The 20,731-nt window shown below is 57.3% G+C and overlaps 2 protein-coding genes across 3 annotated transcripts in view; one reads left to right on the forward strand and one right to left on the reverse strand.

The window, feature by feature from the left end:
• The window catches only part of ADGRA2 (adhesion G protein-coupled receptor A2), a 33,496-nt gene extending 17,537 nt beyond the window's left edge, over positions 1-15,959 (forward strand). The window contains exons 3-19 of one of the 2 annotated variants that reach the window (XM_032838100.1): positions 4,985-5,056; positions 5,338-5,409; positions 5,585-5,656; positions 5,945-6,108; positions 6,535-6,748; positions 7,306-7,470; positions 8,028-8,226; positions 8,703-8,852; positions 8,977-9,138; positions 9,948-10,172; positions 10,356-10,572; positions 11,100-11,308; positions 12,015-12,142; positions 12,410-12,533; positions 12,995-13,140; positions 13,639-13,728; positions 13,947-15,210. In XM_032838100.1, coding sequence (XP_032693991.1) covers positions 4,985-5,056; positions 5,338-5,409; positions 5,585-5,656; positions 5,945-6,108; positions 6,535-6,748; positions 7,306-7,470; positions 8,028-8,226; positions 8,703-8,852; positions 8,977-9,138; positions 9,948-10,172; positions 10,356-10,572; positions 11,100-11,308; positions 12,015-12,142; positions 12,410-12,533; positions 12,995-13,140; positions 13,639-13,728; positions 13,947-15,210 — 3,673 coding nt within the window. Of the gene's footprint in view, positions 1-4,984; positions 5,057-5,337; positions 5,410-5,584; positions 5,657-5,944; positions 6,109-6,534; positions 6,749-7,305; positions 7,471-8,027; positions 8,227-8,702; positions 8,853-8,976; positions 9,139-9,947; positions 10,173-10,355; positions 10,573-11,099; positions 11,309-12,014; positions 12,143-12,409; positions 12,534-12,994; positions 13,141-13,638; positions 13,729-13,946 lie in introns of both variants that reach the window. The other variant, XM_032838101.1, reaches the window with a different exon arrangement.
• Positions 15,960-16,772: 813 nt separating this feature from the next.
• On the reverse strand, positions 16,773-20,731 carry BRF2 (BRF2 RNA polymerase III transcription initiation factor subunit). Its single transcript, XM_032838104.1, has 4 exons — positions 20,508-20,731; positions 19,740-19,799; positions 18,958-19,279; positions 16,773-18,121 (listed from the first exon to the last, which is right to left on the reverse strand). Exons 1-4 carry the CDS (start codon positions 20,659-20,661, stop codon positions 17,392-17,394), a joined length of 1,266 nt encoding a protein of 421 aa, XP_032693995.1. The 5' UTR covers positions 20,662-20,731; the 3' UTR covers positions 16,773-17,391.

Here is a 20,731-nt window from a genome sequence, read left to right on the forward strand (position 1 = left end):
TGATGGCAAGGGAGGGGGGTTTTGGGGGTGGAGTGCTTCTCACCCGCCAGGTGGTTTCCATTAATCTATGGGCGGGGCCGTGAGCAAGGCCACCCGGCCCCATCCTCCGCCCCTTCCTACCCCGCTTGCACTAGGGAAGAATGCTGAAGAGAGGCTGCTGACGCTGGGAGCAGCGGAGGGCTGGGAAGGGAGGCTTGTGGGCTTGGGGACAGACCTTGTGTCCATGCTTGTAGCCCCAGTGCCTGGCATTCTGTATGTGCTGAATAAATACCTGTTGGGTGATATCGGAGACAAGGGGGGCCCGGCCAGGGATGGGACCATCTCAGTTTTCTCCAGCCACATCCTCTCCACACCCTCCGTACCTGTGCGGGGGTCTGGCCGGCTTGGAAGTCCTGGAGGGCCCAGGGAAAGCTGCTCTGCGGCCTCCAAACCTATAATTTGGTTTCTGAACCCACAAGCAGGGAGGTCTGGGGGGGCTGGAGGGAGCCGACTTGGGGCCACCCCACCCTGTGCAGGCGTGGTACGGGGCTCACCCTCACACGTGCTCGCTCTGGCGTGCAAACTCAACTCTTTAACAGCTTTCGTGGGATGGAATTAACATCCCAGAACGTCCACCCACTTAGAGCGTGCCCTCCGACGGCTCCGACTGTATTTACACTGTCCCGCGGCCATCACCGTCTAATTTTAGAACATTTTCATCATGTCGGAAGGCAACCGGGCATCAGCCACAGCCACTCCCCGATCCCCCTCCTACTCAGCCCTAAGCAACCACTAATCTCTCTGCCTCTCTATAGATTTGCCTCTTGTGGGCATTTCATCTAAATGGAATCACATCATATGTAATCTTCTATAACTGGCCTTCTTTCACTTAGCGTAATGGTTTCAAGCTCCATCCAGATTATAGCACAGATCAGCAGTTCATTCCATAAAAGTCTGTTGTGCAAATAGAGCACAAATGTGTTATCAGGTGACAGGCACGCGGGAAGTTTCCACGTTAGGGCTGCGACCATTCCTGTTCCAGTTTTCGTGTGCCTGTACCCTCGTTTCTCCTGGATATATTCCTGGACGTGCAGTTGCTGGGTCCCTTGGTAACTCTGCCAAACTGGTTTTCATGGTGGCTGCACCATTTTACACCAGTAATGGAGAAGGGGTCCAGTCTTTTCACACCCTCATCAACTCGTGCTGTGGCCCGTTTTTCTCTATCACCGTCTTAGCGCCTGCAAGGGGATATCACTGTAGTTTCACTTTGCATTTCCCTGATGACTAATGGTGTCTACCATCTTTTCATGTGTTGTTTGGTCATTTGTACCTGCTCTTGGAAGAAATGTTTATGGACATCCTTTGCCCATTTTTTTTTTCCAGCTGGTTTGTCCTTTTATTATTGAGTTGGAAGAGTTCTTTGTATATTCTAGATGGGAGTCACTTATCGGATATATGATTTGCAAACATTTTCTCTCATTCCTTGGGTTGCTTTTCACTTTCTGGATGGTGTCCTTCAGACAGCAGAAGTTTTCAGTCTTTATGAAGGACACTTTATTAATCTTAGGCTGACACACTCCATCTTACACTCGGCTTCCTGAGCTCAGCTTTCCCAAGAAGGATGGAGGGTATGATTTGCTCTCAGGAACCCACCCCCCCCAACCCCGACTTCTGCCATAGAGTCCCTCCCCTCCACACTGTCCTAGATACTGGGAGAGGGGCCTGCCTTGAGTCAGGGTAGCCTGCTCCGGGCTGGGGGAGGGGTGGTGGGGAGGGGACACTCTGTCCACACACCACACCTTTCCCAGCTTCTAAGACCTGGGCTCTGTGGGAGCAGGGAGAAGAGGAGAGATTCCACATCACTGAGACATCTGCTTGCCCTCATGACCTCACCTAAAAAATGGAGGGATCTTGGGGCACCTGGATGGCCCAGGTAGTGGAATGTGCAACTCTTGATCTTGGAGCTGTGAGTTCGAGCCCCACACTGGGTACAGAACTTCCTTAACATTTTTTTAAAAATCTTAAAAAAAAAAAAAAAAAGTGAAGGGATCAGGTTAGACAATCTAGGGCAGGGGTGCATCTCCTTGATTTCAAGGCCCCTTGAAATCATGGACACAGTGTTGGGTAGAGTGCATTTTTCTGAGACAGGAGTCCATAGCAAGAAGCACCAACCTATAGGGACCTTACTGGTAAAAAAAAAAAAAAAAAAAGAAAGAAAGAAAAGAAAGAAAAAGAAAGAAAGAAAAGAAAGAAAAAGAAAGAAAGAAAGAAAGAAAGAAAGAAAGAAAGAAAGAAAGAAAATCCAAGCTCTAGGATAGTATTTCCTCCTGCTGCTAGGGAGGGTTTAGCCCAGACCGGCTTCCCCCTACCTTAGGGACCAGGACCCCATCATCAGGCTTTCAGAGCTCGGCACAGTGAGCAGCCCCTGGCCTGTACCCCCCAGGAGAAGACTCCAGGACTGGCCTGTCTGGGCACTGCCTGGGTCACCCCTGAAGCCACTTTGTGGGCGGGAGGCAAGGGGGCAGGCATGCCAGAGCTTGGTGGCAGCTCCCCTCTCAGAGGGCCCCGGCGGCGTGGCTCTGGTCTGCAGGAAATCCAGGGCAGGAAGGGGCTGGGGCCCAAGTGGCCGCCTTGCTCCCATCTGCAGAGCATCAGTGGGGCAGGCGGGGTGGGGGTTCTCAAGGGGGGCTGGGGAGGAAATGAGAATAAACACAGCTAGTGGAGAGGGAAGGGGCGGGGGGCTGCGGCCTCAGCCCCTTGGCAGCCCATGAAGGGAAGTGACACAATGAGGAATGTGTTTCCCTCTGCCCTCCCCCGCGTGGGGGTGGGAGGCAGAGCCCTGAGAATGGCCAGACCCCAACGGGGCCAGGGGGCACATGCTGGAACAGCACCAGAGGAGGGTGCTGTGAGAGTGGGGAACCAAAAGGGGGCTGCTGGCAGGCGGGGCAACCCAGAGCAGGTGGGGCGCTCCCCCCCCAACCCAACCCCATCCATCTCCAGTCTCCATGCTGCATGAGCATCGAGGTTCTTCGTTCTTGCACGTTCTCTGCTGGTGGTGCACCACCAGCGAGCCTGGGTATGGAAGCCATCCCTTCTCTAGGGAGCTGGCCCCTTCTGGTGGCTTCTTTTTAAGGGACTCAGGGTTATGGAGACCAACTCCTTGGTATAAGGGTGTTTCATTTCTCTCTCAGGGTGTTTTTGTCCCCAGCTGAGACTGGCTATGCGGAAAACAGGCCCCCTGGTGGGATGGCACCTCCCCATCCTGGACACCCATTTCCTCTCCCAGAGCTGGGAGTGGCTACTTAACCCCCTCCTGCCCAGGATCCAGAGATGTCCCTGAGACTTTAGCAGGCAAGGCCAAGTGCCCAGGGCGCCAGCCTGGGCTGGAGGGTCGCAGGGCCTTGGAAAACAGGTTGACTACAGATACCTGTCAATCTCGTCTTTCCTGTACAGGCTCTTTGCAACAGGTTGGTTACTCAGGAACCCCCCAACCCCTGCGCTCTGCCTCCTAAGCTCCCGGGTGGAGAGCAGAGCCAAGCCAGGAGGCTGCAGCCAACATCCAGGGTCCCAGGAGGTGAGGCGGGCTGGCTGAGCAGTGAGGCTTCCTGCTGCATTGCCCTGTGGGGCTGCAGTCGTGCTGGTTGGGCTCAGGAGAGATTCAGGTGGACCTTGAGTAGTGGGTGAGTGAGTTGCCAGTGGCTGTGCTCAGAAGGCAGAGGATGGGAGGGGAGCCAGTGGCCAACACTCACCTGTGGCCCAGAGAGCTGCCAGCCTGGTTTTGAGCTGGGGCCAGGTGGACACCCCTTCAGCTCTGCCCCACCCCCAATCCCCACTGCCACTGCCACTGCAGGGGAGGAGGATGAAAGAGAGGAGGGCTGCTATCTGGTCATGTGGTTGCTTTGAGCACCGGGATGCTGGGACAGAAGCTGGCCTGACGCCTCTCCTAACCTCATTCCTGGGTGTGTGTGGAGGTGGGCGCTTGGCCCCATGGAGACTTGGAGGGGCACCACCTTCTTCTGTCTGGACCTACTGGAGTTCAGCCTAGAGACTTCGTTTCCCTTGCCACCTTCCCTCAGCACTGTGGGCTCCTGGGAGACTTGGGGGGAAGGCAGGTGAACAAGGCTTTACTACCTGTCCCCAGCCTTGCCTTCCTCATCTGAAGAATGAATGGCCACCGTGGCCGGGGGCGGGGGGGTGGTGTTATAGTTCTGCCCTGGAATCAGAGACCAGGTGGGCCTCCAGGCGGTCATCAGCTTCATGCTGTGTCTCCACACCCGCTGGATGGAGAGATCAACACGTGGAAATACCAACCCTCAATGCCGGACTCCAGAAGGTCTTACCTTTGTATAGTAATTTACAAAAGACTTAAAAAAAAAAAAAGACTTTAGCACCCATTTTCTTTTTTTTAAAGATTTTATTTATTTATTTGACAGACAGAGATCACAAGTAAGCAGAGAGGCAGACAGAGAGTAGAAAGGAGGCAGGTTCCCCGCTGAGCAGAGAGCCCAATGCTGGGCTTGATCCCAGGACCCTGGGGTCATGTCCTGAGCCGAAGGCAGAGGCTTTAACCCATTGAGCCACCCAGGCGCCCCTAGCACCCATTTTCAAATGGCTCTCATAGCAGCCCCTGTGAGATCCTTGGCGGTTCAGATTGGAGCAACATGGCCAAGGCCTCCCGGCTCCTAGTTCAGTGCTGGCTCCAATCTTTGTTTCCACCATGTTCTGCTTCCTCATCCCAAGGGTCCCCATCCCATCTCTTGGCTTCTCTATTCTTCCTGACATCTTTTTGACCAGCACCCCTTGATGGTAGTGGGGGGAGGGGGTGCAGAAAGTAGACCTATGTGAGAGGTCAGGTCCTTCATCCAACCTCCGCACAAGGGCTGAGGAGATTTAGAAGAAAATCCAGTTGCCGACACTGCTGATAAAAATGAGGCTTCCCCGCCCCAGCGGAGCGTGAGGGCCCCAGAGCAGGAGAGCTGTGAGGGCCCCCACTTGCCTCCCACAGGGACCTGAGGAACAACGTCATCAGCACGGTGCAGCCTGGTGCCTTCCTGGGCCTGGGGGAGCTGAAGCGTTTGTGAGTGGCATGTCTGGCTCCCCAAGCCCTCCCAGCCCTCCACATCCTTGGAGATGGTCCCCTGGATCCCATGATCAACTGTTCCTTCTTGTCTCCCCACTCACAGCACCTCTCTCCCCACACAGTGTATGGGGGAGGGCAGAAGGGGGAGACACTTGAAGCCCATCTCCTTGTTCTTCCTGCTCCCCACATAAGCCCCAGCCACACACGTGTGTCCCGCACAAGTGGGTCCGTGTGCTCCTGTGTAGCCAGCTTGCTGATATCGTGTGTGTTCCCCCTAGAGATCTCTCCAACAACCGGATTGGCTGTCTCACGTCTGAGACCTTCCAAGGCCTCCCCAGGCTTCTCCGTCTGTGAGTGTGGGGCCATTAGCGGGGAGGAGGGGGAGGGACGGCTCACCCCAAAGGAGGGGTTGGGAGGAAGGAGGCAGCACCAGACCCTCATAAGCCCCCACATTCCCTTCACTACTCCCTCCTCTGGCCCAGGAAGACCCTAAGATCCTAGCTCCCTGTCCCCTATCCCCTACAGAAACATATCTGGAAACATCTTCTCCAGTGTGCAACCTGGGGTCTTTGATGAGCTGCCAGCCCTTAAGGTGGTGTGAGTATCTGTTCCCAGCCCAAAGACTCAGAGCCCTACATCCTTTCTCTGTCCAGGAAGGACACACATGAGCATCATGACCACGGCGCCCAACCTTATGAGTAGGTGGGACGGGCGATGGCTGACACCGCCATATTTGCCTTCCCACTATGGCTAGGCTGGTGGTGCACACATACCCCGAATGTGCCCCTTCCAGCCTCAGTCTCTCCCAGGGCTCCATCCCCCCAACCCCCAGAATCCACACTCCCTTGCTCTACTCTGTGGCTCCTCTCCCGGTTCGTTCTGCAGCGATCTTGGCACGGAGTACCTGACATGTGACTGTCGCCTCCGCTGGCTGCTGTCCTGGGCCCGGAATCGCTCCCTGCAGCTCTCCGAGCGCACCCTCTGTGCCTACCCCAGTGCCCTACATGCCCAGGCCCTGGGGGGCCTCCAGGAGGCCCAGCTGCGCTGCGGTGAGCATAGCCTCCCCCTGCACACCTGCCCCTTGGTGCAGAAGCGCTGCAGGAGGGCCCCTGCTGGTTCCAGACTCCCTCTGCCTTAAGTGTTATGGGGTGGTGGGCACCTTCTCCAGGGCATGCCTCCTCTCCCTCAGATCCCTCGGGGCTCCTTCTCCAGCCATCAGTGCTCCTAGACTTTCTTTGGGAGCAGCTGCTTTGTTTATGTTTTCATCTGGTCCCCCTCTTGGGGTGACAAGTGTGCCCTGGAAAGGAGCACTTTGATCTGCTCGTCCAAAGCCCACCTGTTCCTCTCTTGTGCTCTCACTTCCAGAGGCTTTCTCCTGCACTCTTTCTTCCCCACCTCAAGGGGAGCTCTCGTCAGACGGGGCCTGTCCCACCCTGGTGCCTGATGCCCCCCCACGCCCATGTCTCCTCCCACAGAAGGGGCCCTGGAGCTGCACACGCACCACCTCATCCCATCCCTGCGCCAAGTCGTGTTCCAGGGTGACCGGCTGCCCTTCCAGTGCTCCGCCAGCTACCTGGGCAATGACACTCGCATCCGCTGGTACCACAACCGGGCCCCCCTGGAAGGCGACGAGCAGGCAGGCATCCTCCTGGCAGAAAGCCTCATCCACGACTGCACCTTCATCACCAGGTACCAGCCCTCCTGCCCCTTTCCAGCCCCAGGCGGGGGTGGGGGAGGCCACTGTGCCCATCGCCTGCTCCCTAAAGGAGCCCTGCTCCGACAGGGGCTGGAGAGCATGCTCACGTACCTGGGAGAGTGCGCGGGTGTGTTTCTGGAAACCCTGGGCTGAGTCGTAAATGGTCTGGCTAGGGGATAGAGACTCAGCGCCTGATAGGAAAAAAACAAGGATGATACCTGAGGTTTCTCTGGCGCTTCCACAGTGTATGCAGTGACTCTCAGCTCCACTGTGGGACCGAGTCTCTCCGATAGACTTGCAGGGGAGGTCTTAGTAGCTCCGTGATAAAGGTGGGGAAATGGAAGCTCAGGAAGACCGTACCATAAGGCCAGTCGGAATTGAGGGAGTGTGTGCTCGCGTCCCTCTCCGTTAAAGAGGACAGAACCCTGAAGCCCCTGCCCCGCAGGCCCTCAGTCAGGGGCCCCGGGGCGGACGGGGTTGGGGCGCTTAGGGAGGGTGGCGCGGCCACCGAGAGTGCCTCGCAGCCAGCCCACCGCCCGCCCGCCCGCAGCGAGCTGACCCTGTCTCACATCGGCGTGTGGGCGTCAGGGGAGTGGGAGTGCTCCGTGTCCACGGCGCAGGGCAACGCCAGCAAGAAGGTGGAGATTGTGGTGCTGGAGACCTCCGCCTCCTACTGCCCTGCTGAGCGAGTCGCCAACAACCGCGGGGACTTCAGGTGCGGTGCCTTCTGCCGCCCCGGGCCCCGCCCCTCCGCGCGTTGTCAGAGAACACGGGGCGGGGGCGGGGCTCCCCATCCGTTCTAAGTCCCCAGCTCCACTGTCCCGCTGTTGTCCCGCTGTTGTTTTCGCATATCTTTTTGTATAAACCCCCATCTGACATGTGCTGTGCAGAACAAAATGTTTGGGTGGGTTTTGTTTCTTTGTCTTGTTTCCTTGCATTAATAGTTTATGAAATTCGCCCACAAGGAACATCAGATTTTAATATACCCCTGGGCGTCTCCATGAGGAAGGGCAGGTACTATCCTCCCCATGGACAGCTGAGAACCCTCAGGCCCAGAAAGGGTAAGGAGCTTGAAGTCAGGGCTCCATGTCTGAACAAACGTGGACTCAGAGAGAAGGTGGAGCTCAGGAGCCCCTCCAAGGCCAGTCCGAACTCTCTCTGAATCCACCCCCTAGGTCCTAAAGGGGTTCAGCATCCCAGGTCTAAGGGCAGAGGAGGGAGCCTTGCTCTGAGGAGCCTGGGGGATCAGCAACCTCCCACGTCTGCCCCCAGGTGGCCTCGAACTCTGGCTGGCATCACAGCCTACCAGTCCTGCCTACAGTACCCCTTCACCTCGGTGCCCCTGAGCGGGGGTGCCCCAGGCACCCGAGCCTCCCGCCGGTGTGACCGAGCTGGCCGCTGGGAGCCAGGGGACTACTCCCATTGTCTGTACACCAACGACATCACCCGGGTGCTCTACACCTTCGTGCTGGTGAGGCCAGGAGAGGAGAGGGGCAGGGGACACCCATCAGCTCTGGTTCTGGGGGCTGGGAAGGGGAGCCCCCTCATGGCTGTGGCTCTGCTGCTCCTCCTTGCTGTGGGCATGAGCAGTGAGGGGCTCTCAGCTAGCTTTTCTCCTTTGAGGGCATTCAGATCCCTCCAGGGTCACCCCAAGCATCTTTATTCTCAAACACAGCCAGGGCGGCCTGAAGGGGAAAAACAAGGACAGCGTGAGGCTGTCCCATTATCCTTAGGCCAGTGGTGTTAGAAGTGGGCGGCCCGGAGTCCTGATGAGTCCATTCCTTACATGTGCCTCCTGTCTTGATTAGACCCAGCTGGTGGGCCAGATCCCTCTCCCCAGGCGCTGGGGCCCTGAGCATCAGCACAGACAAGGGGGCCCTCTAGGGGCAATTCTGGGGGAGAAGGAGCAGAACTGGACCATCTCCTTTATTCCTTCAATCTTCCCAGATGCCCATCAATGCCTCCAACGCGCTGACCCTGGCTCACCAGCTGCGAGTGTACACAGCCGAGGCAGCCAGCTTCTCTGACATGATGGATGTTGTCTATGTGGCTCAGATGATCCAGAAATTTCTGGGTTACGTTGACCAGATCAAAGAGGTGAGATTCAGCCTGGCTTCTGGGGTCCCTGGAAACCAGTCCCCATTTGCTCAAGCCTCTTGTGCCCCAGCCTCCAGGCCCCAAACCCCGCTCCTGCCCTCAGTGACTTTCTGCCCCCTGCCAGCTGGTGGAGGTGATGGTGGACATGGCCAGCAATCTGATGCTGGTGGACGAGCACCTGCTGTGGCTGGCCCAGCGCGAGGACAAGGCCTGCAGTGGCATCGTGGGTGCCCTGGAGCGCATTGGGGGGGCTGCCCTCAGCCCCCACGCCCAGCACATCTCCGTGGTAACGTGGGTCAGCTGGGAGGGAGCTCTTTGGGGAGCCTAGCCCTGGGAGGGAACTTAGAGGCAATCGGGGCCAGCCCTTGCCTGCCAGGAGGGAAACACTCCTGTCTTCAGGCAGCAAGTCCTCCAAGTATGCACCTGCCATGGGCCCAGCTGGCAAGAATTCCGAGCCGGACCGGGGTTGTCCACAGCAGTGCAGAGGGGAGGGAGGGGGCTGATGACAGGGAGGAGTCATGCAAGACTTTGTGGTGGGGAACTGGAGCTGTAACGCTAGTCCAGTGGAAATAAAGGGGAGGAAGGGGAAAAGAAGCCCAAGGCATGAGTAAGAGGAGGCTTGGAAGCAGGGCCACAGCCCTGTGATGCAATGAGGAGTCACAGAGACTCCTGCTCCCTAAGAAGAGGGTGACATTGCCTGTGCTGGGCTGTGAACCGATTAACAACCGCTGCAGGGCATCTTGGCCGTGTAAGATCCCGCGCTGGGTACCCTGGGCGGTGTAAGGTTGGACGGGACCCTGCTCTGCGGCTTGGCCGTGGTGGCAGAACTAGTACCTGCTAAGGGGCGAGCAAGGTACAAGGTAGGGTGTGAGGCAAGGAAGGGTCTCAGGAGGGTGCCATGGCCAGGGGTTGGGGAGACCCCACAGCACACATCATGCTGCCAGGCCTTGAGCAGCCAGTCAGGACTAAGGTGTGGGGGTGCCCAGCCTAAGTGAATCTGCAGAGAGGGACTGGGCAGTGGCCGGCAGGAGGCCCAGAGATCTGGAGCTGCTGTATCTCAGATGGGGAGGGGGCTGACAAGCTCCCTGTCCCTAGAACTCAAGGAATGTGGCACTGGAGGCCTATCTCATCAAGCCACACGGCTACGTGGGGCTGACCTGCACAGCCTTCCAGAGAAGGGAGGCAGGGGTGCCGGGCATGCGGCCCGGGGGCCCCAGCCAGAATCCCTCACCGGAGCCTGAGCCCCTGGCTGATCAGCAGCTCCGCTTCCGCTGTACCACAGGGAGACCCAGCATTTCTCTGTCGTCTTTCCACATCAAGGTGGGCACTGGGGAACGGTCGAGGGGGTGGTCGTGCTTTGATGCAGGTGCCTGGTGGGGGTGGGTGGGGTGAGTGGAAGCAGATCCAGAAAAGGGGTTCAGGGGAGGGGGGAGGAGAGGACTGGAAGGCCTCAGAGTCCTAGGGGTTCCCAGATGTCTCTGAGGAACTCCGATGTCCCCCCAGAACAGCGTGGCCCTGGCCTCCATCCAGCTGCCGCCCAGTCTGTTCTCGTCCCTTCCGGCTGCCCTGGCTCCCCCTGTCCCCCCAGACTGCACCCTGCAACTACTGGTCTTCCGAAATGGCCGCCTCTTCCGCAGCCACGGCAACACCTCCCGCCCTGGAGCTGCTGGGCCTGGCAAGAGGCGTGGTGTGGCCACCCCTGTCATCTTTGCAGGAACCAGTAAGGGACTGAACTCCCCTGTGCTGCACGGAGTGCTCCCAAGTGTCTGCCTGGGGCCCCTGCCACCTGCCCTTCCCTCACCCACAGCGTCCCCTAAGGCCCTGAGGGAGGTGGAGGAGGACAGTGGCTCCTGATCATTTCCCAAGAGGATAAGGGACAGAGACATCCTCTCAAGGAAGGGATTGCTAGAGAAGGACTCTGGAAGACATTGGAATTTATATCCCAGATTTGTCAAATTCCAAAAGGGTTCTCTCTTCACCTTTCTCTCCCTCTCCCTCAGTATTACCTTCTACCTTCCTCTCCCTGTCCCCAGTCACGGCTCATTTGACATTTAGAATGGGTCACCTCCCAGTGCTTTTTGATTCATTCCTGGGTCTCCATGGTACATCCCAAGCCCAGCCCACACCCTGCCCCACCCACGGGTTTCGTGGAGCTCTGCCGTTGCTGTCTTGCCATTGCTGTAGGACGGGCCGCCTCACCTCTTCACGGCCTTGTTCTACCTGGGTGGACTTCCCTCTCCCCTGCAGGTGGCTGCGGTGTGGGCAACCTGACCGAGCCAGTGGCCATTTCGCTTCGGCATTGGGCTGAGGGGGCTGAGCCTGTGGCAGCTTGGTGGAGCCAGGATGGGCCTGGGGGCCCCGGGGGTTGGAGCTCCGAGGGCTGCCAGCTCCGCTCCAGCCAGCCCAATGTCAGCTCCCTGCACTGCCAGCACTTAGGCAATGTGGCTGTGCTCATGGTGAGTGGGATGGGGGGCGGGGGCGGGAGCTGGAGAGGACTGGGACTGGGGAATTGTAGGGGGAGCATGGGGTGGGGGTGAGGATGGGGGTATTCTGATCACCTGGGGCCCCAGAGAACTACAGAAAGCAGAACAGCCTCATGACTGTAGAATTCATGGGGAAATGTCCCTCTGGTCCTCCCCCACACCTTTTCATCTTTCAGGAGACAGGTCCTGCCTCCATTCATCCCGAGAGATGGATCTGGAACTCCCCAGCCTGGTCTTCACATCTGTACTCTCTGAGACCCAGATTGTTAAAGGGGAAAAAAAAAATCTGGGAACATTTCTCTTTTCTGATCACCCTCCTCACTCACTCCTCTCCAGGTCCCTCTCCCTCACATTTCGCACCCCACTCTCCCAGATCCTGAGCAGGCATGCACCTGGATTATAGACAGAAACCTCCCCCTCTTTCATCATCTCTGGTTTTTAGGCTGAGAGCAGAGGGGCAAGAGACGAGGGCAGAACTGGCTGGCGGTAGATGACTAACACTACCTGGGACTGACTTTCCAAGAGTGCTGTCTCAGCACTTAGTGTTTACCCACCTGGATGGAAGAGGAGCCAAAGCTGACTGAGCTTGAAGAAAAATGGTCTGGGGGACTGGCCAGGACTCCATGAGATGGCCCCTACCCCTTGCTTCCTAATACTTCCCCTTTCCCGTTCTTTCCAGGAGCTGAGTGCCTTCCCCAGGGCAGTGGGGGGCTCCGGGGCAGGGCTGCATCCCGTCGTGTACCCCTGCACGGCCCTGCTTCTGCTCTGTCTCTTTTCCACCATCATCACCTACATCCTCAACCACAGGTGGGAGCTCCTGAAGGAAGGGAAGATGCGGAGGGGAGGTTGTGGGTCTGAGTACTGGCCAGTGTCCCTTCCCCAAGTGGGTCTCCATGATGTTCGCAGGCTCTTTCGAAGGGTTAAGCCCTCCCTGCCCTCGGGCCTTGATCACATTCACAAACGTGCATGCACACTGTTATCTGCTTTCCCCCTTTGCTCTCCCAATGGCCTTGAGACCGCATGGGCCTGACCTTGGGTGGGTGGCCCGTTAATTAAAGACTGTTTCTGGGGCAGCTCCATCCATGTGTCCCGGAAGGGCTGGCACATGCTGCTGAACCTGTGCTTCCACATGGCCATGACCTCCGCCGTCTTTGCAGGAGGCATCACACTCACCAACTACAACATGGTCTGCCAGGCAGTAAGCAGAAGGGGCTAGGGTGGGGGTGGGGAGCGCTCCAAGATGAGTGATGGCACAGAGTTGGGAGGTGCAGGGGAAGAAATGAGGTCTCATGCTGATAGGCCCCAGCTCCACTGTTGTGTGCAGCCCTGCTGGGGGTGGGAGCCATGGGCATAGGGGTGGTAAGAAGTAGAGAAACTAGAAGATGGGTCTTCAAAGTGGAGGGCGGGGATCTGCAGTGGAGGAGAGGTCAGGAACAGGGCAGACACCAACAGCAGGGCTGTGAAAAGTGTCCCCAGTGGAAGAGGAGCATGGGGTGGGAGGAGAGAGGGTGACAGCAGGGGCAGAACCTTTGGAGGATCAGGGTAGAGCTGGGGGTGGGACTGTGGGAGGAGTGGGAGAATAATCCTGGGGACTGGGGCTCTGGGGCGGCTTGAGCAGTAGCAGCCTGGTCCCCCAGCCTCTGTGGCTTGACCCTGCAGGTGGGCATCACGCTGCACTACTCTTCATTGTCCACACTGCTCTGGATGGGCGTGAAGGCCCGTGTCCTCCACAAGGAGCTCACCTGGAGAGCACCCCCTCCACAAGAAGGGGACTTGGCTCCACCCACGCCCCGCCCCATGCTCCGGTACTTGCCTCCAGCGGTCAGCTTTGCAAGGGTGAAGGGCTCCGAGTCCAGGCCAGGGGAAGGACAGCACCATCTGTTTTCCCAGGCTGGAGGCAGGGCGGGTCCAAGGTCCTGGGTGAGCACTCTCCAAAGAGAAAAGAGTTGCAAAGCCTTGGGTGGGTGGGCCAGGTTGCCCAAGGCCTTGGGAGTGGGTGTGTCCTTAGAGCTTTTCAGGGATGACAACAAGGCCAGGGCCCTGGGCCCTGGGGAGGGATCCTGCGAACCACAGTGGCACCCTGACTTCTGTACTGTTTCAGGTGAGAGAGCAATTCTGGCCTCTGTCCCTTGCAACAGTCATGGTCAAGTCCCCTGGGAACCTACAGAGCCCGCAACAAATTCTGAGAGAATTTAAAGGGGAAGAGGAGGGGACAGAGACCCCAAGTCAAGGTTTCTGAGCATCTGGTTCCAATTCCCTTGGTTCCCCACCATCTCTGACCCCCAAACCCCATTCCTCTCCAGGTTCTATCTGATCGCCGGAGGCATCCCACTCATTATCTGTGGCATCACAGCTGCGGTCAACATCCACAACTACCGGGACCACAGCCCCTAGTGAGCGCCATGGCCTGCCTGCCCCAAACCCACCTGCCCCAATACCAGATGCCCTCTACTCCACTGGCAGGGGCACCTGCAGGCCCACCTGGCCAGTGACCCAACCCAAACCCATGCATGTTGCCTAAGCCAGTCTCTGCCTTGCCACTCACCACGTCCTATCTCCCCAGCCACCTCAGACATGCCCCTCCTCACCCACTGCCTGTGTCTCCCCTCAGCTGCTGGCTGGTGTGGCGTCCAAGCCTAGGAGCCTTCTACATCCCGGTGGCTTTGATTCTGCTGATCACCTGGATCTATTTCCTGTGTGCCGGGCTGCGCTTAAGGGGTCCTCTGGCACAGAGCCCAAAGGGGGGAACCAGCAGGGTGTCCCTTGAGACAGGGGAGGAACTGAGGGGTTCCACCAGACTTAGGAGCAGCGGCCCCCTCCTGAATGACTCAGGTTCCCTTCTGGCTACTGGGAGCGCTGGGGTGGTGACACCCGGGCCCCCGGAGGATGGTGACGGCCTCTATTCTCCAGGCGTCCAACTGGGGGCGCTGGTGACCACTCATTTCCTGTACCTGGCCATGTGGGCCTGTGGGGCTCTGGCCGTGTCCCAGCGCTGGCTGCCCCGGGTGGTGTGCAGCTGCCTGTACGGGGCGGCGGCCTCCGCCCTGGGACTCTTCGTCTTCACCCACCATTGTGCCCGGCGCCGGGACGTTAGGGCCTCCTGGCGTGCCTGCTGCCCCCAGGCCTCGGCCTCCCGTGCCTCACCCGGGGCCGTGCCCGCCGCCCCAGAGGACGGTTCCCCCGTATTCGGAGAGGGCCCCGCCTCCCTCAAGTCCTCCCCGAGTGGCAGCAGCAGCCACGCGCCGTCCCTGGGCCCCTGCAAGCTCACTAACCTGCAGCTAGCACAGAGTCAGGTGTGCGAGGTGGGGGTGATGGCCCGTGGGGAAGGGGAGCCGGAGCCCATGGGCTCCCGGGGCAGCCTCGCTCCCCGCCACCCCAACAACTTGCACCATGGGCGCCGAGCGCACAAGAGTCGGGCCAAGGGGCACCGCGCGGGGGAGACCGGCGCCAAGAACCGGCTCAAGGTGCTGCGCGGGGGCGCGGCGGCCGGGGCGCCCGAGCTCCTGTCCAGCGAGAGCGGCAGCCTGCACAACAGCCCGTCTGACAGCTACCCGGGCAGCAGCCGCAACAGCCCGGGCCTCCAGCTCGAGGGCGAGCCCATGCTCACGCCGTCGGAGGGCAGCGACACGAGCGCAGCGCCGCCTCCCGAGGCCGGCCGCCCGGGCCAGCGCCGCAGCGCCAGTCGCGACAACCTCAAGGGCGGCGGGGCCGGCGCGGAGCGGGAGGGCAAAAGGCGCTCATACCCGCTCAACGCCGCCAGCCTCAACGGCGCGCCCAAGGGGGCCAAGTACGACGACCTCGGCGGGGCGTGCGCGGACGCGGCGGTCAGCGCCTGCATGAAGACGGGTCTCTGGAAGAGCGAGACCACCGTCTAGGGCGGGGGTGGGCGACACTGCCAAACATGCCGGCTTCTCGGGGACCCTCAAAGACGTCCAGCGGTACGTCAGCAGATTTGAGGGAGAGGTGCCCAGGGCTTCCGCGGGCCACACTGGCTTTAGTCCCGGAGGCTGGGGAAAAGGACAGGCCAAAGGCCTGCCACTGCCAAGAGGGCCGTACCTCTGGGCTAGCGACGATCCCAGGACCGCCAGCAGGATACACACCTTCCCAGCCCAGGCTAGTTTGGGAAGCAGACTGTGCCGTCCAGGGTAGTGGGGGAAGGTCCTATTGGCCTGGGAGGTGGGCACAGGCACAGCTCCCAGGTGGGCTCCTTCGGTACTCCCCACATCTCATCCACCCTGCCTCGCTGGTGGCCGTCCATATCAGGAAAACACAGACGGGAGCTCCAGAACCATGTTATCTCCTCACTGTCCTCTACAGTCAGCCATCTGTGCCTAGGTCCTAGGGCCTCTCCCTGACCCAGCTTCCAGGGCAAGGAGGGGGCCAGTCTTGCAGATGAGCCAGGCGGCCGTGCGTATAGGTGCTACTTTTAAGATAAACTATGCAAGAGAAGGTGGAACAGTGTGAAAGGCAGCCCTGGAGATGGCGTTCTAGGGAAAGAGTGCACAATCAGGGACACAGGAGTGGTATACAAAGCACAGGGCAGGGCTTAAGAGGTGGGGCTTTAGGACAAAGCAAGAGGCCCTGTGCCTGAGCTGCTGACTCCGCCAGACACCAGGTGAGATCGGAGGCAGCTGGAGAGCAGTACTTAGATTTCAAGCCCCATGCAGTCCTGGCCTAAACCCGGCCCTGTAAACAGTGCTCTGAAGAGAGGCACCACAAGTCCGCAGGTGGTGCTAAAGGAGCACTTAACTGCTCAATGGCAAGCCCCATAGCCTCAGTCTCCGCCTGCCAACACCGAGGGACTATGGAAGAGCATTTCCCCGCCTCCATGAGGCCATATGCAAGAACCATTCCAAAAATCTGATCTCTAGCTCCATATTAGGGAGAAACCTCCCAAACATTGAACCGCCTTCCTGCCTCACAGAAGCCCAAGCTGAATCCCCCAGGGCAGCAGGTAGGATCTCTGAAGCTCACGTGGGGCCTGTGCCTTCACTACTTTTTTAAACACCAGCACCCATATTTCCCCCAACCTAAAAAGCAATCACCAGCCTTACTACAGGACCCAATGAAAAATGGAGGGAAAGCTAAGCCTGGTGAAGAGGATCAGGAAAACCAGACCTGGTCCAGGTCCCCTCTTGGTGTCCACATCCCCACAGTCTAATCACCAAGGCAAAAGACAAAAGGGAGGGGAGAAAAGTCACACACCTTGGGATGAATCCTGTTATTTATGCTTGCTGCACAGACAATATTAGACTAAAAAAAAAAAAAAAAAAAAACACAAAAAAAAAACCCCAAAAAAAAAAAAAAAAGCTTCGTATTATTCTTCCACATATGCTGGCTGCTGTTTACGTACCATGCCAATGCCTTAGCACTGGAGAGCTTTTTGCAATACGCTGGGGAAAAGGGAGGGAGGGGATGAAAAGTGCCAAAGAAAACCTGTTTTTAAAAGCTCGGGTTTTATACAATAGAATGTTTTCTAGCAGATGCCTCTTGTTTTAATATATTAAAATTTTGCAAAGCCCTTTGAGCTATAGAACTTTAGTCCACCCATGGTCCTTTTGTTATGAGGTACAGGATTTTATGACCCCGTACACAAGAACCCACCCATGCCTGCAGATGGACACAGGGCCAAGAATGGCCCAGTTCCTGTCCTCTGAGGGCTGATACCATTTCAAATGCCAACCCTGCCACACCAGCGGGGAGGGCCTATCAGGCCTGCAGCAGCAGTGCAGCTGATCCAAATCAGGAGGAGGCCCGACATCCTCCAACCCGACTAGGAGGAAAGCCATCCCTCACAGTATGAATGTGTGCCTTCCCCTTTGGGACCATCCCTCTCAGGGACGGGATTCTCTCCAACCCAGTTGTTCCTGCATTGCTCCCAACTTCTACTGCAGGACCCAGGTTCCAATTAACTGCAGAATCCCTTAGTTCCTTTAAACAAGAGAAAAAAGAGAAAACCGGCCACCTCAGGACTCGTGTACACTCACTCCTCCGGGTCGCACAGGCCTGTGGTCAAGCTGCTGCCGGAGTGGTGGGAGCGCTTCCTCGGGTGCACATCAGGGAGGGTTAGGAACCCCGGTGGCAGCCTGTCTGGCAGCTTGAGCTTTTTGAAAGTCCCTCATTTCCTGAGGGGTACGCAAATACTGCTCTATTTCACTATCGGAAATGTCCTCGTCGCCGGTGACTGTGGAGATAGGCGGTGGGGGACAGATCCGCTTCCGGGGCTTCAACATGCAAGGTGGGAGGAGAAGGGCAGGACTGGCTGGCCGCTTGCCCTCGGGCAGATCTAAGGAACTACTCGCTGCCTCTGCTTCTCCCCGCCCTGGCCCCAGACCCTGTCCCTGCAGCTCCTTCCCCTCGCCGTCCAGCTCCGCCGTTCCATCTCGAAAGGCCTTGCGGACCAACGTGTGGCGGTGCTGCAGGAGGTCGCCGATGTGCTTCACCACAGACCGCTTGTCGAGCCTCAGCACCTGCAGCCAGGCCAGCTGCTCGGCCATCCGCAGCAGCACAGCCAGCAGCTCCTGGAGGCGGGAGGAAGCAGGACAGGGCAGGTCCACGTTCGCCAATTTACAAAACCGGGCGAGGGAGCACCTCAGACGCTCTGAAGGCTGCAGCGACTGCCAAGCCAGGAAGGTAGCCGCAGTGATGACGGGCAAGGGATGGCGCCCGGTCACCAGCCAGGTCTCATCTGCCAGCTCCACCAACTGCAGTGTTCGAGAGAGCATCTTCTCTTTGTCTTCCACGTATTTGGCTGGCACGGATGGGGAAGCTTGGAACAGTTTGAAGCTGAAAGAACCAAAATAAGAATCTGATCGCCATGCCTATAGGGGAGGGGGCTGCTCTGCCAAAGGGAGGAAAAGCAGTCCACTCGTCATGGACAAGCTATCCTCTCCTCTTGGAATACTCAAGCTCGCTGGGCAGCGACTTTCTACAGGTGCAGAGAGAAGACAGGTGGAGTGTCCTGCTTGTACAGTGAAGGGCAGGAGAACCCACAAGGAGGCTCACGTTTGTCAGCTTCCCCGTCAGCCGTATTCTGAGTGCTTTCCAATTGTTCTCCTTTCATCTCCTCCATACCCCTTTAAGTGCACTTATAGTTAGAAAAAACGGGCCCAGAGTCATCCAGCTAGGAATAATAATCCAGCAAACCCAACACCACTTGTCACTGAGAGCCTTTGCTTTTTCCCCTATTTTTCGGAAAAAAAGAAAAGAACACAGCTACTTAGGAAAAAAAGCCTCAGCTTCTGCCTCTTGCCCCATCACTAACTTCCTTTCACCTGCCTTCACAGATGATCCTTCACAGATGAGCCAAGGCAGGGCTCTGGCATACAGTCAGGCAGGTCACAGCACAACACAAGAGGAGCAAAGTTCAGCAGCCCCGGACCAAGGCTGACACCTACTTTACCTACAGCATTAGGCTGCAGTAAGGGCAAAGGGATTTGGAAATGACAGCAGTTTAGAACTGTAAAATGGGCTTAACCTTATTAGTACGAGGCACAGGGAAGGGAGAATAGGTTTTCTTCTCGAATCCCTTTAGAGGAGCTTTGGTGAAAAAGAGAGCCAAAGGTCAAAGGATTCAGATCCAAGGAGCCATCCCATCCCAGGGTTTCCCTGCGGGTAGGTACCTGCTACAGTAAGTCTTCACCAGGTCTGCCAAGCACAGAGACGGCACATCCAGCCCCAGGAGCTTCACTATCTGCATGTAGGTGCCAGAAAACACATCCAGATCTGCATACAACAGGGCGCAGATGGTTCCCATGGTGAGGGGCCAGTTATGCTGCCGGCAGGTGATTAAGACACAGCACCCAACCAGCACCTCCTTCTTTTGCAGCCTGGCGGCGCGGATGCCAGGGTGCCGGTAGGCCTGCTGGTAGTAGGCAACTGCCGTGTCCTCAAATGTCGATGGCAACTGCAGAACTCGGCAGAGGTCTCTCACGCGGCGGAGACCTAAGAAAGCCAACAGCAGGACTCAAAGAGGTTGAAGGTGCTACTGTGCAGCTCCTAGCAATTTTTGCTAAACTTGTCTCCGACACCAGACGCACAAATAATGTACCTTCCTACAGTGACAAGGGTGACACTTGGTGAGGTCATTCTAAAGACACAAAGAAATTCGTGGAAAAAGTCACATTTCAACCCACCATTCTTCAGGGGCTGGCATGATTCAAAGGCAGGCCCAAGTATGATCTGGAATGCGTGGCTCGACCTCTAACACAGCCCTGACACACCCAAACTGTATACTGAATCAGAACTGTATATGCTCTTAGAACCACCTCCATTCTTTATTTCTAATTACCAATCTCTCCTACTCTACCTTACACAGTAATGCCGAACACAGGGAAAGCAAGAGGGTAGGCTGGACCATCAGGAGAATTTTAAGGCCACCGTATCACAAAAGGTCGATTCTCACCTCGTTGTTGGCTGCGACTAACTTGTTCATTTTCCCCTGTGCTTCGGGAATAGGTTACTTCTGTAAGATAATGGACAACAAACAGCTTGTTTAGCCTTTATTCACCAGATCCCTGGCCTCACACCACACAAAACCGGGGAGAATTCATACCCTTAGGCTGTGCTCCCTGTCTCACAGAAGGCACCCATTTTTGCACGCTAAAAGTCTATCCGGTTTTTATGCCCACAGCAGTATCAAATACAGAGACTGAGAAGGTTAAGAATGCACTACAGTGGCTTCGAGCGTTCCAAGTTTTTTGCCCTCCCTCCTGCATATGCAATCCAGGTAATTTTCCTGACTGCTGATTTTGAGGGCTGCAGTGGCCAGGAACTCAGAACGCAAAGGAAAAAAAAAAAAACAGTATTTTTGCTAATTAGTGTTAAAGACTACTTGAAGGTAATAATTTGTCCGTATCTGTAAAGAACTGACCCACAATCCTTCCATCACACCCAGACTAGGTAAATTGAGTGGAACTGTTTCTCTGATTCATTTGGTCGTTTATTATACCTTCTCTCTCTCTCCAGATAGATGCCAGATACCAGATACCGTACGAGGTGCTGGAAAAAAACAGATGAAGGGCAGTCCCTGACCTCCTGCAGCTTCCTCGGTTACTTTCTCCCGTAGTTTAGCGAACACGGGACGAGGGCGCGGAGGAATAAGAGCACTCCGACGTCAATCTCTCGCCACCCCAGGTTATACCCGCGGCACTGGAAAGGCCGGCACAGATACCTCGGAGGTTGCCTTCGTCGCTGAAGGTGGTAGTAAGGACCCCCTCGGTGACCACGCAGCCACAGTCTGAGCACACCAGCTGGCTCTGCGAATAGTGCGAGTCTTCCACGAGCTCCGTGGACCCGCAATCGGGGCAGCGGCCGCCGCCAGGCATCTCACACCCCAGAGGCGCGGAAGCTTTCGGGTATCCACTCCTACGTCCACAGCAGCAACAGCGGAGAAGC

This window comes from Lontra canadensis, unplaced genomic scaffold (genome assembly GCF_010015895.1).
Source record: "Lontra canadensis isolate GAN:19392208 unplaced genomic scaffold, GSC_riverotter_1.0 scaffold101, whole genome shotgun sequence".
NCBI lineage: Eukaryota > Metazoa > Chordata > Mammalia > Carnivora > Mustelidae > Lontra > Lontra canadensis.

Coding starts and splice junctions, on each gene's coding strand:
- BRF2 (XM_032838104.1), bottom strand. CDS start 20,661: ATGCCTGGCGGCGGCCGCTGCCCCGATTGCGGGTCCACGGAGCTCGTG. Junction 19,800..20,507: donor CGACGAAGGCAACCTCCGAG/GTATCTGTGCCG, acceptor ATTATCTTACAG/AAGTAACCTATTCCCGAAGC. Junction 18,122..18,957: donor GTGAAGACTTACTGTAGCAG/GTACCTACCCGC, acceptor TGGTTCTTTCAG/CTTCAAACTGTTCCAAGCTT.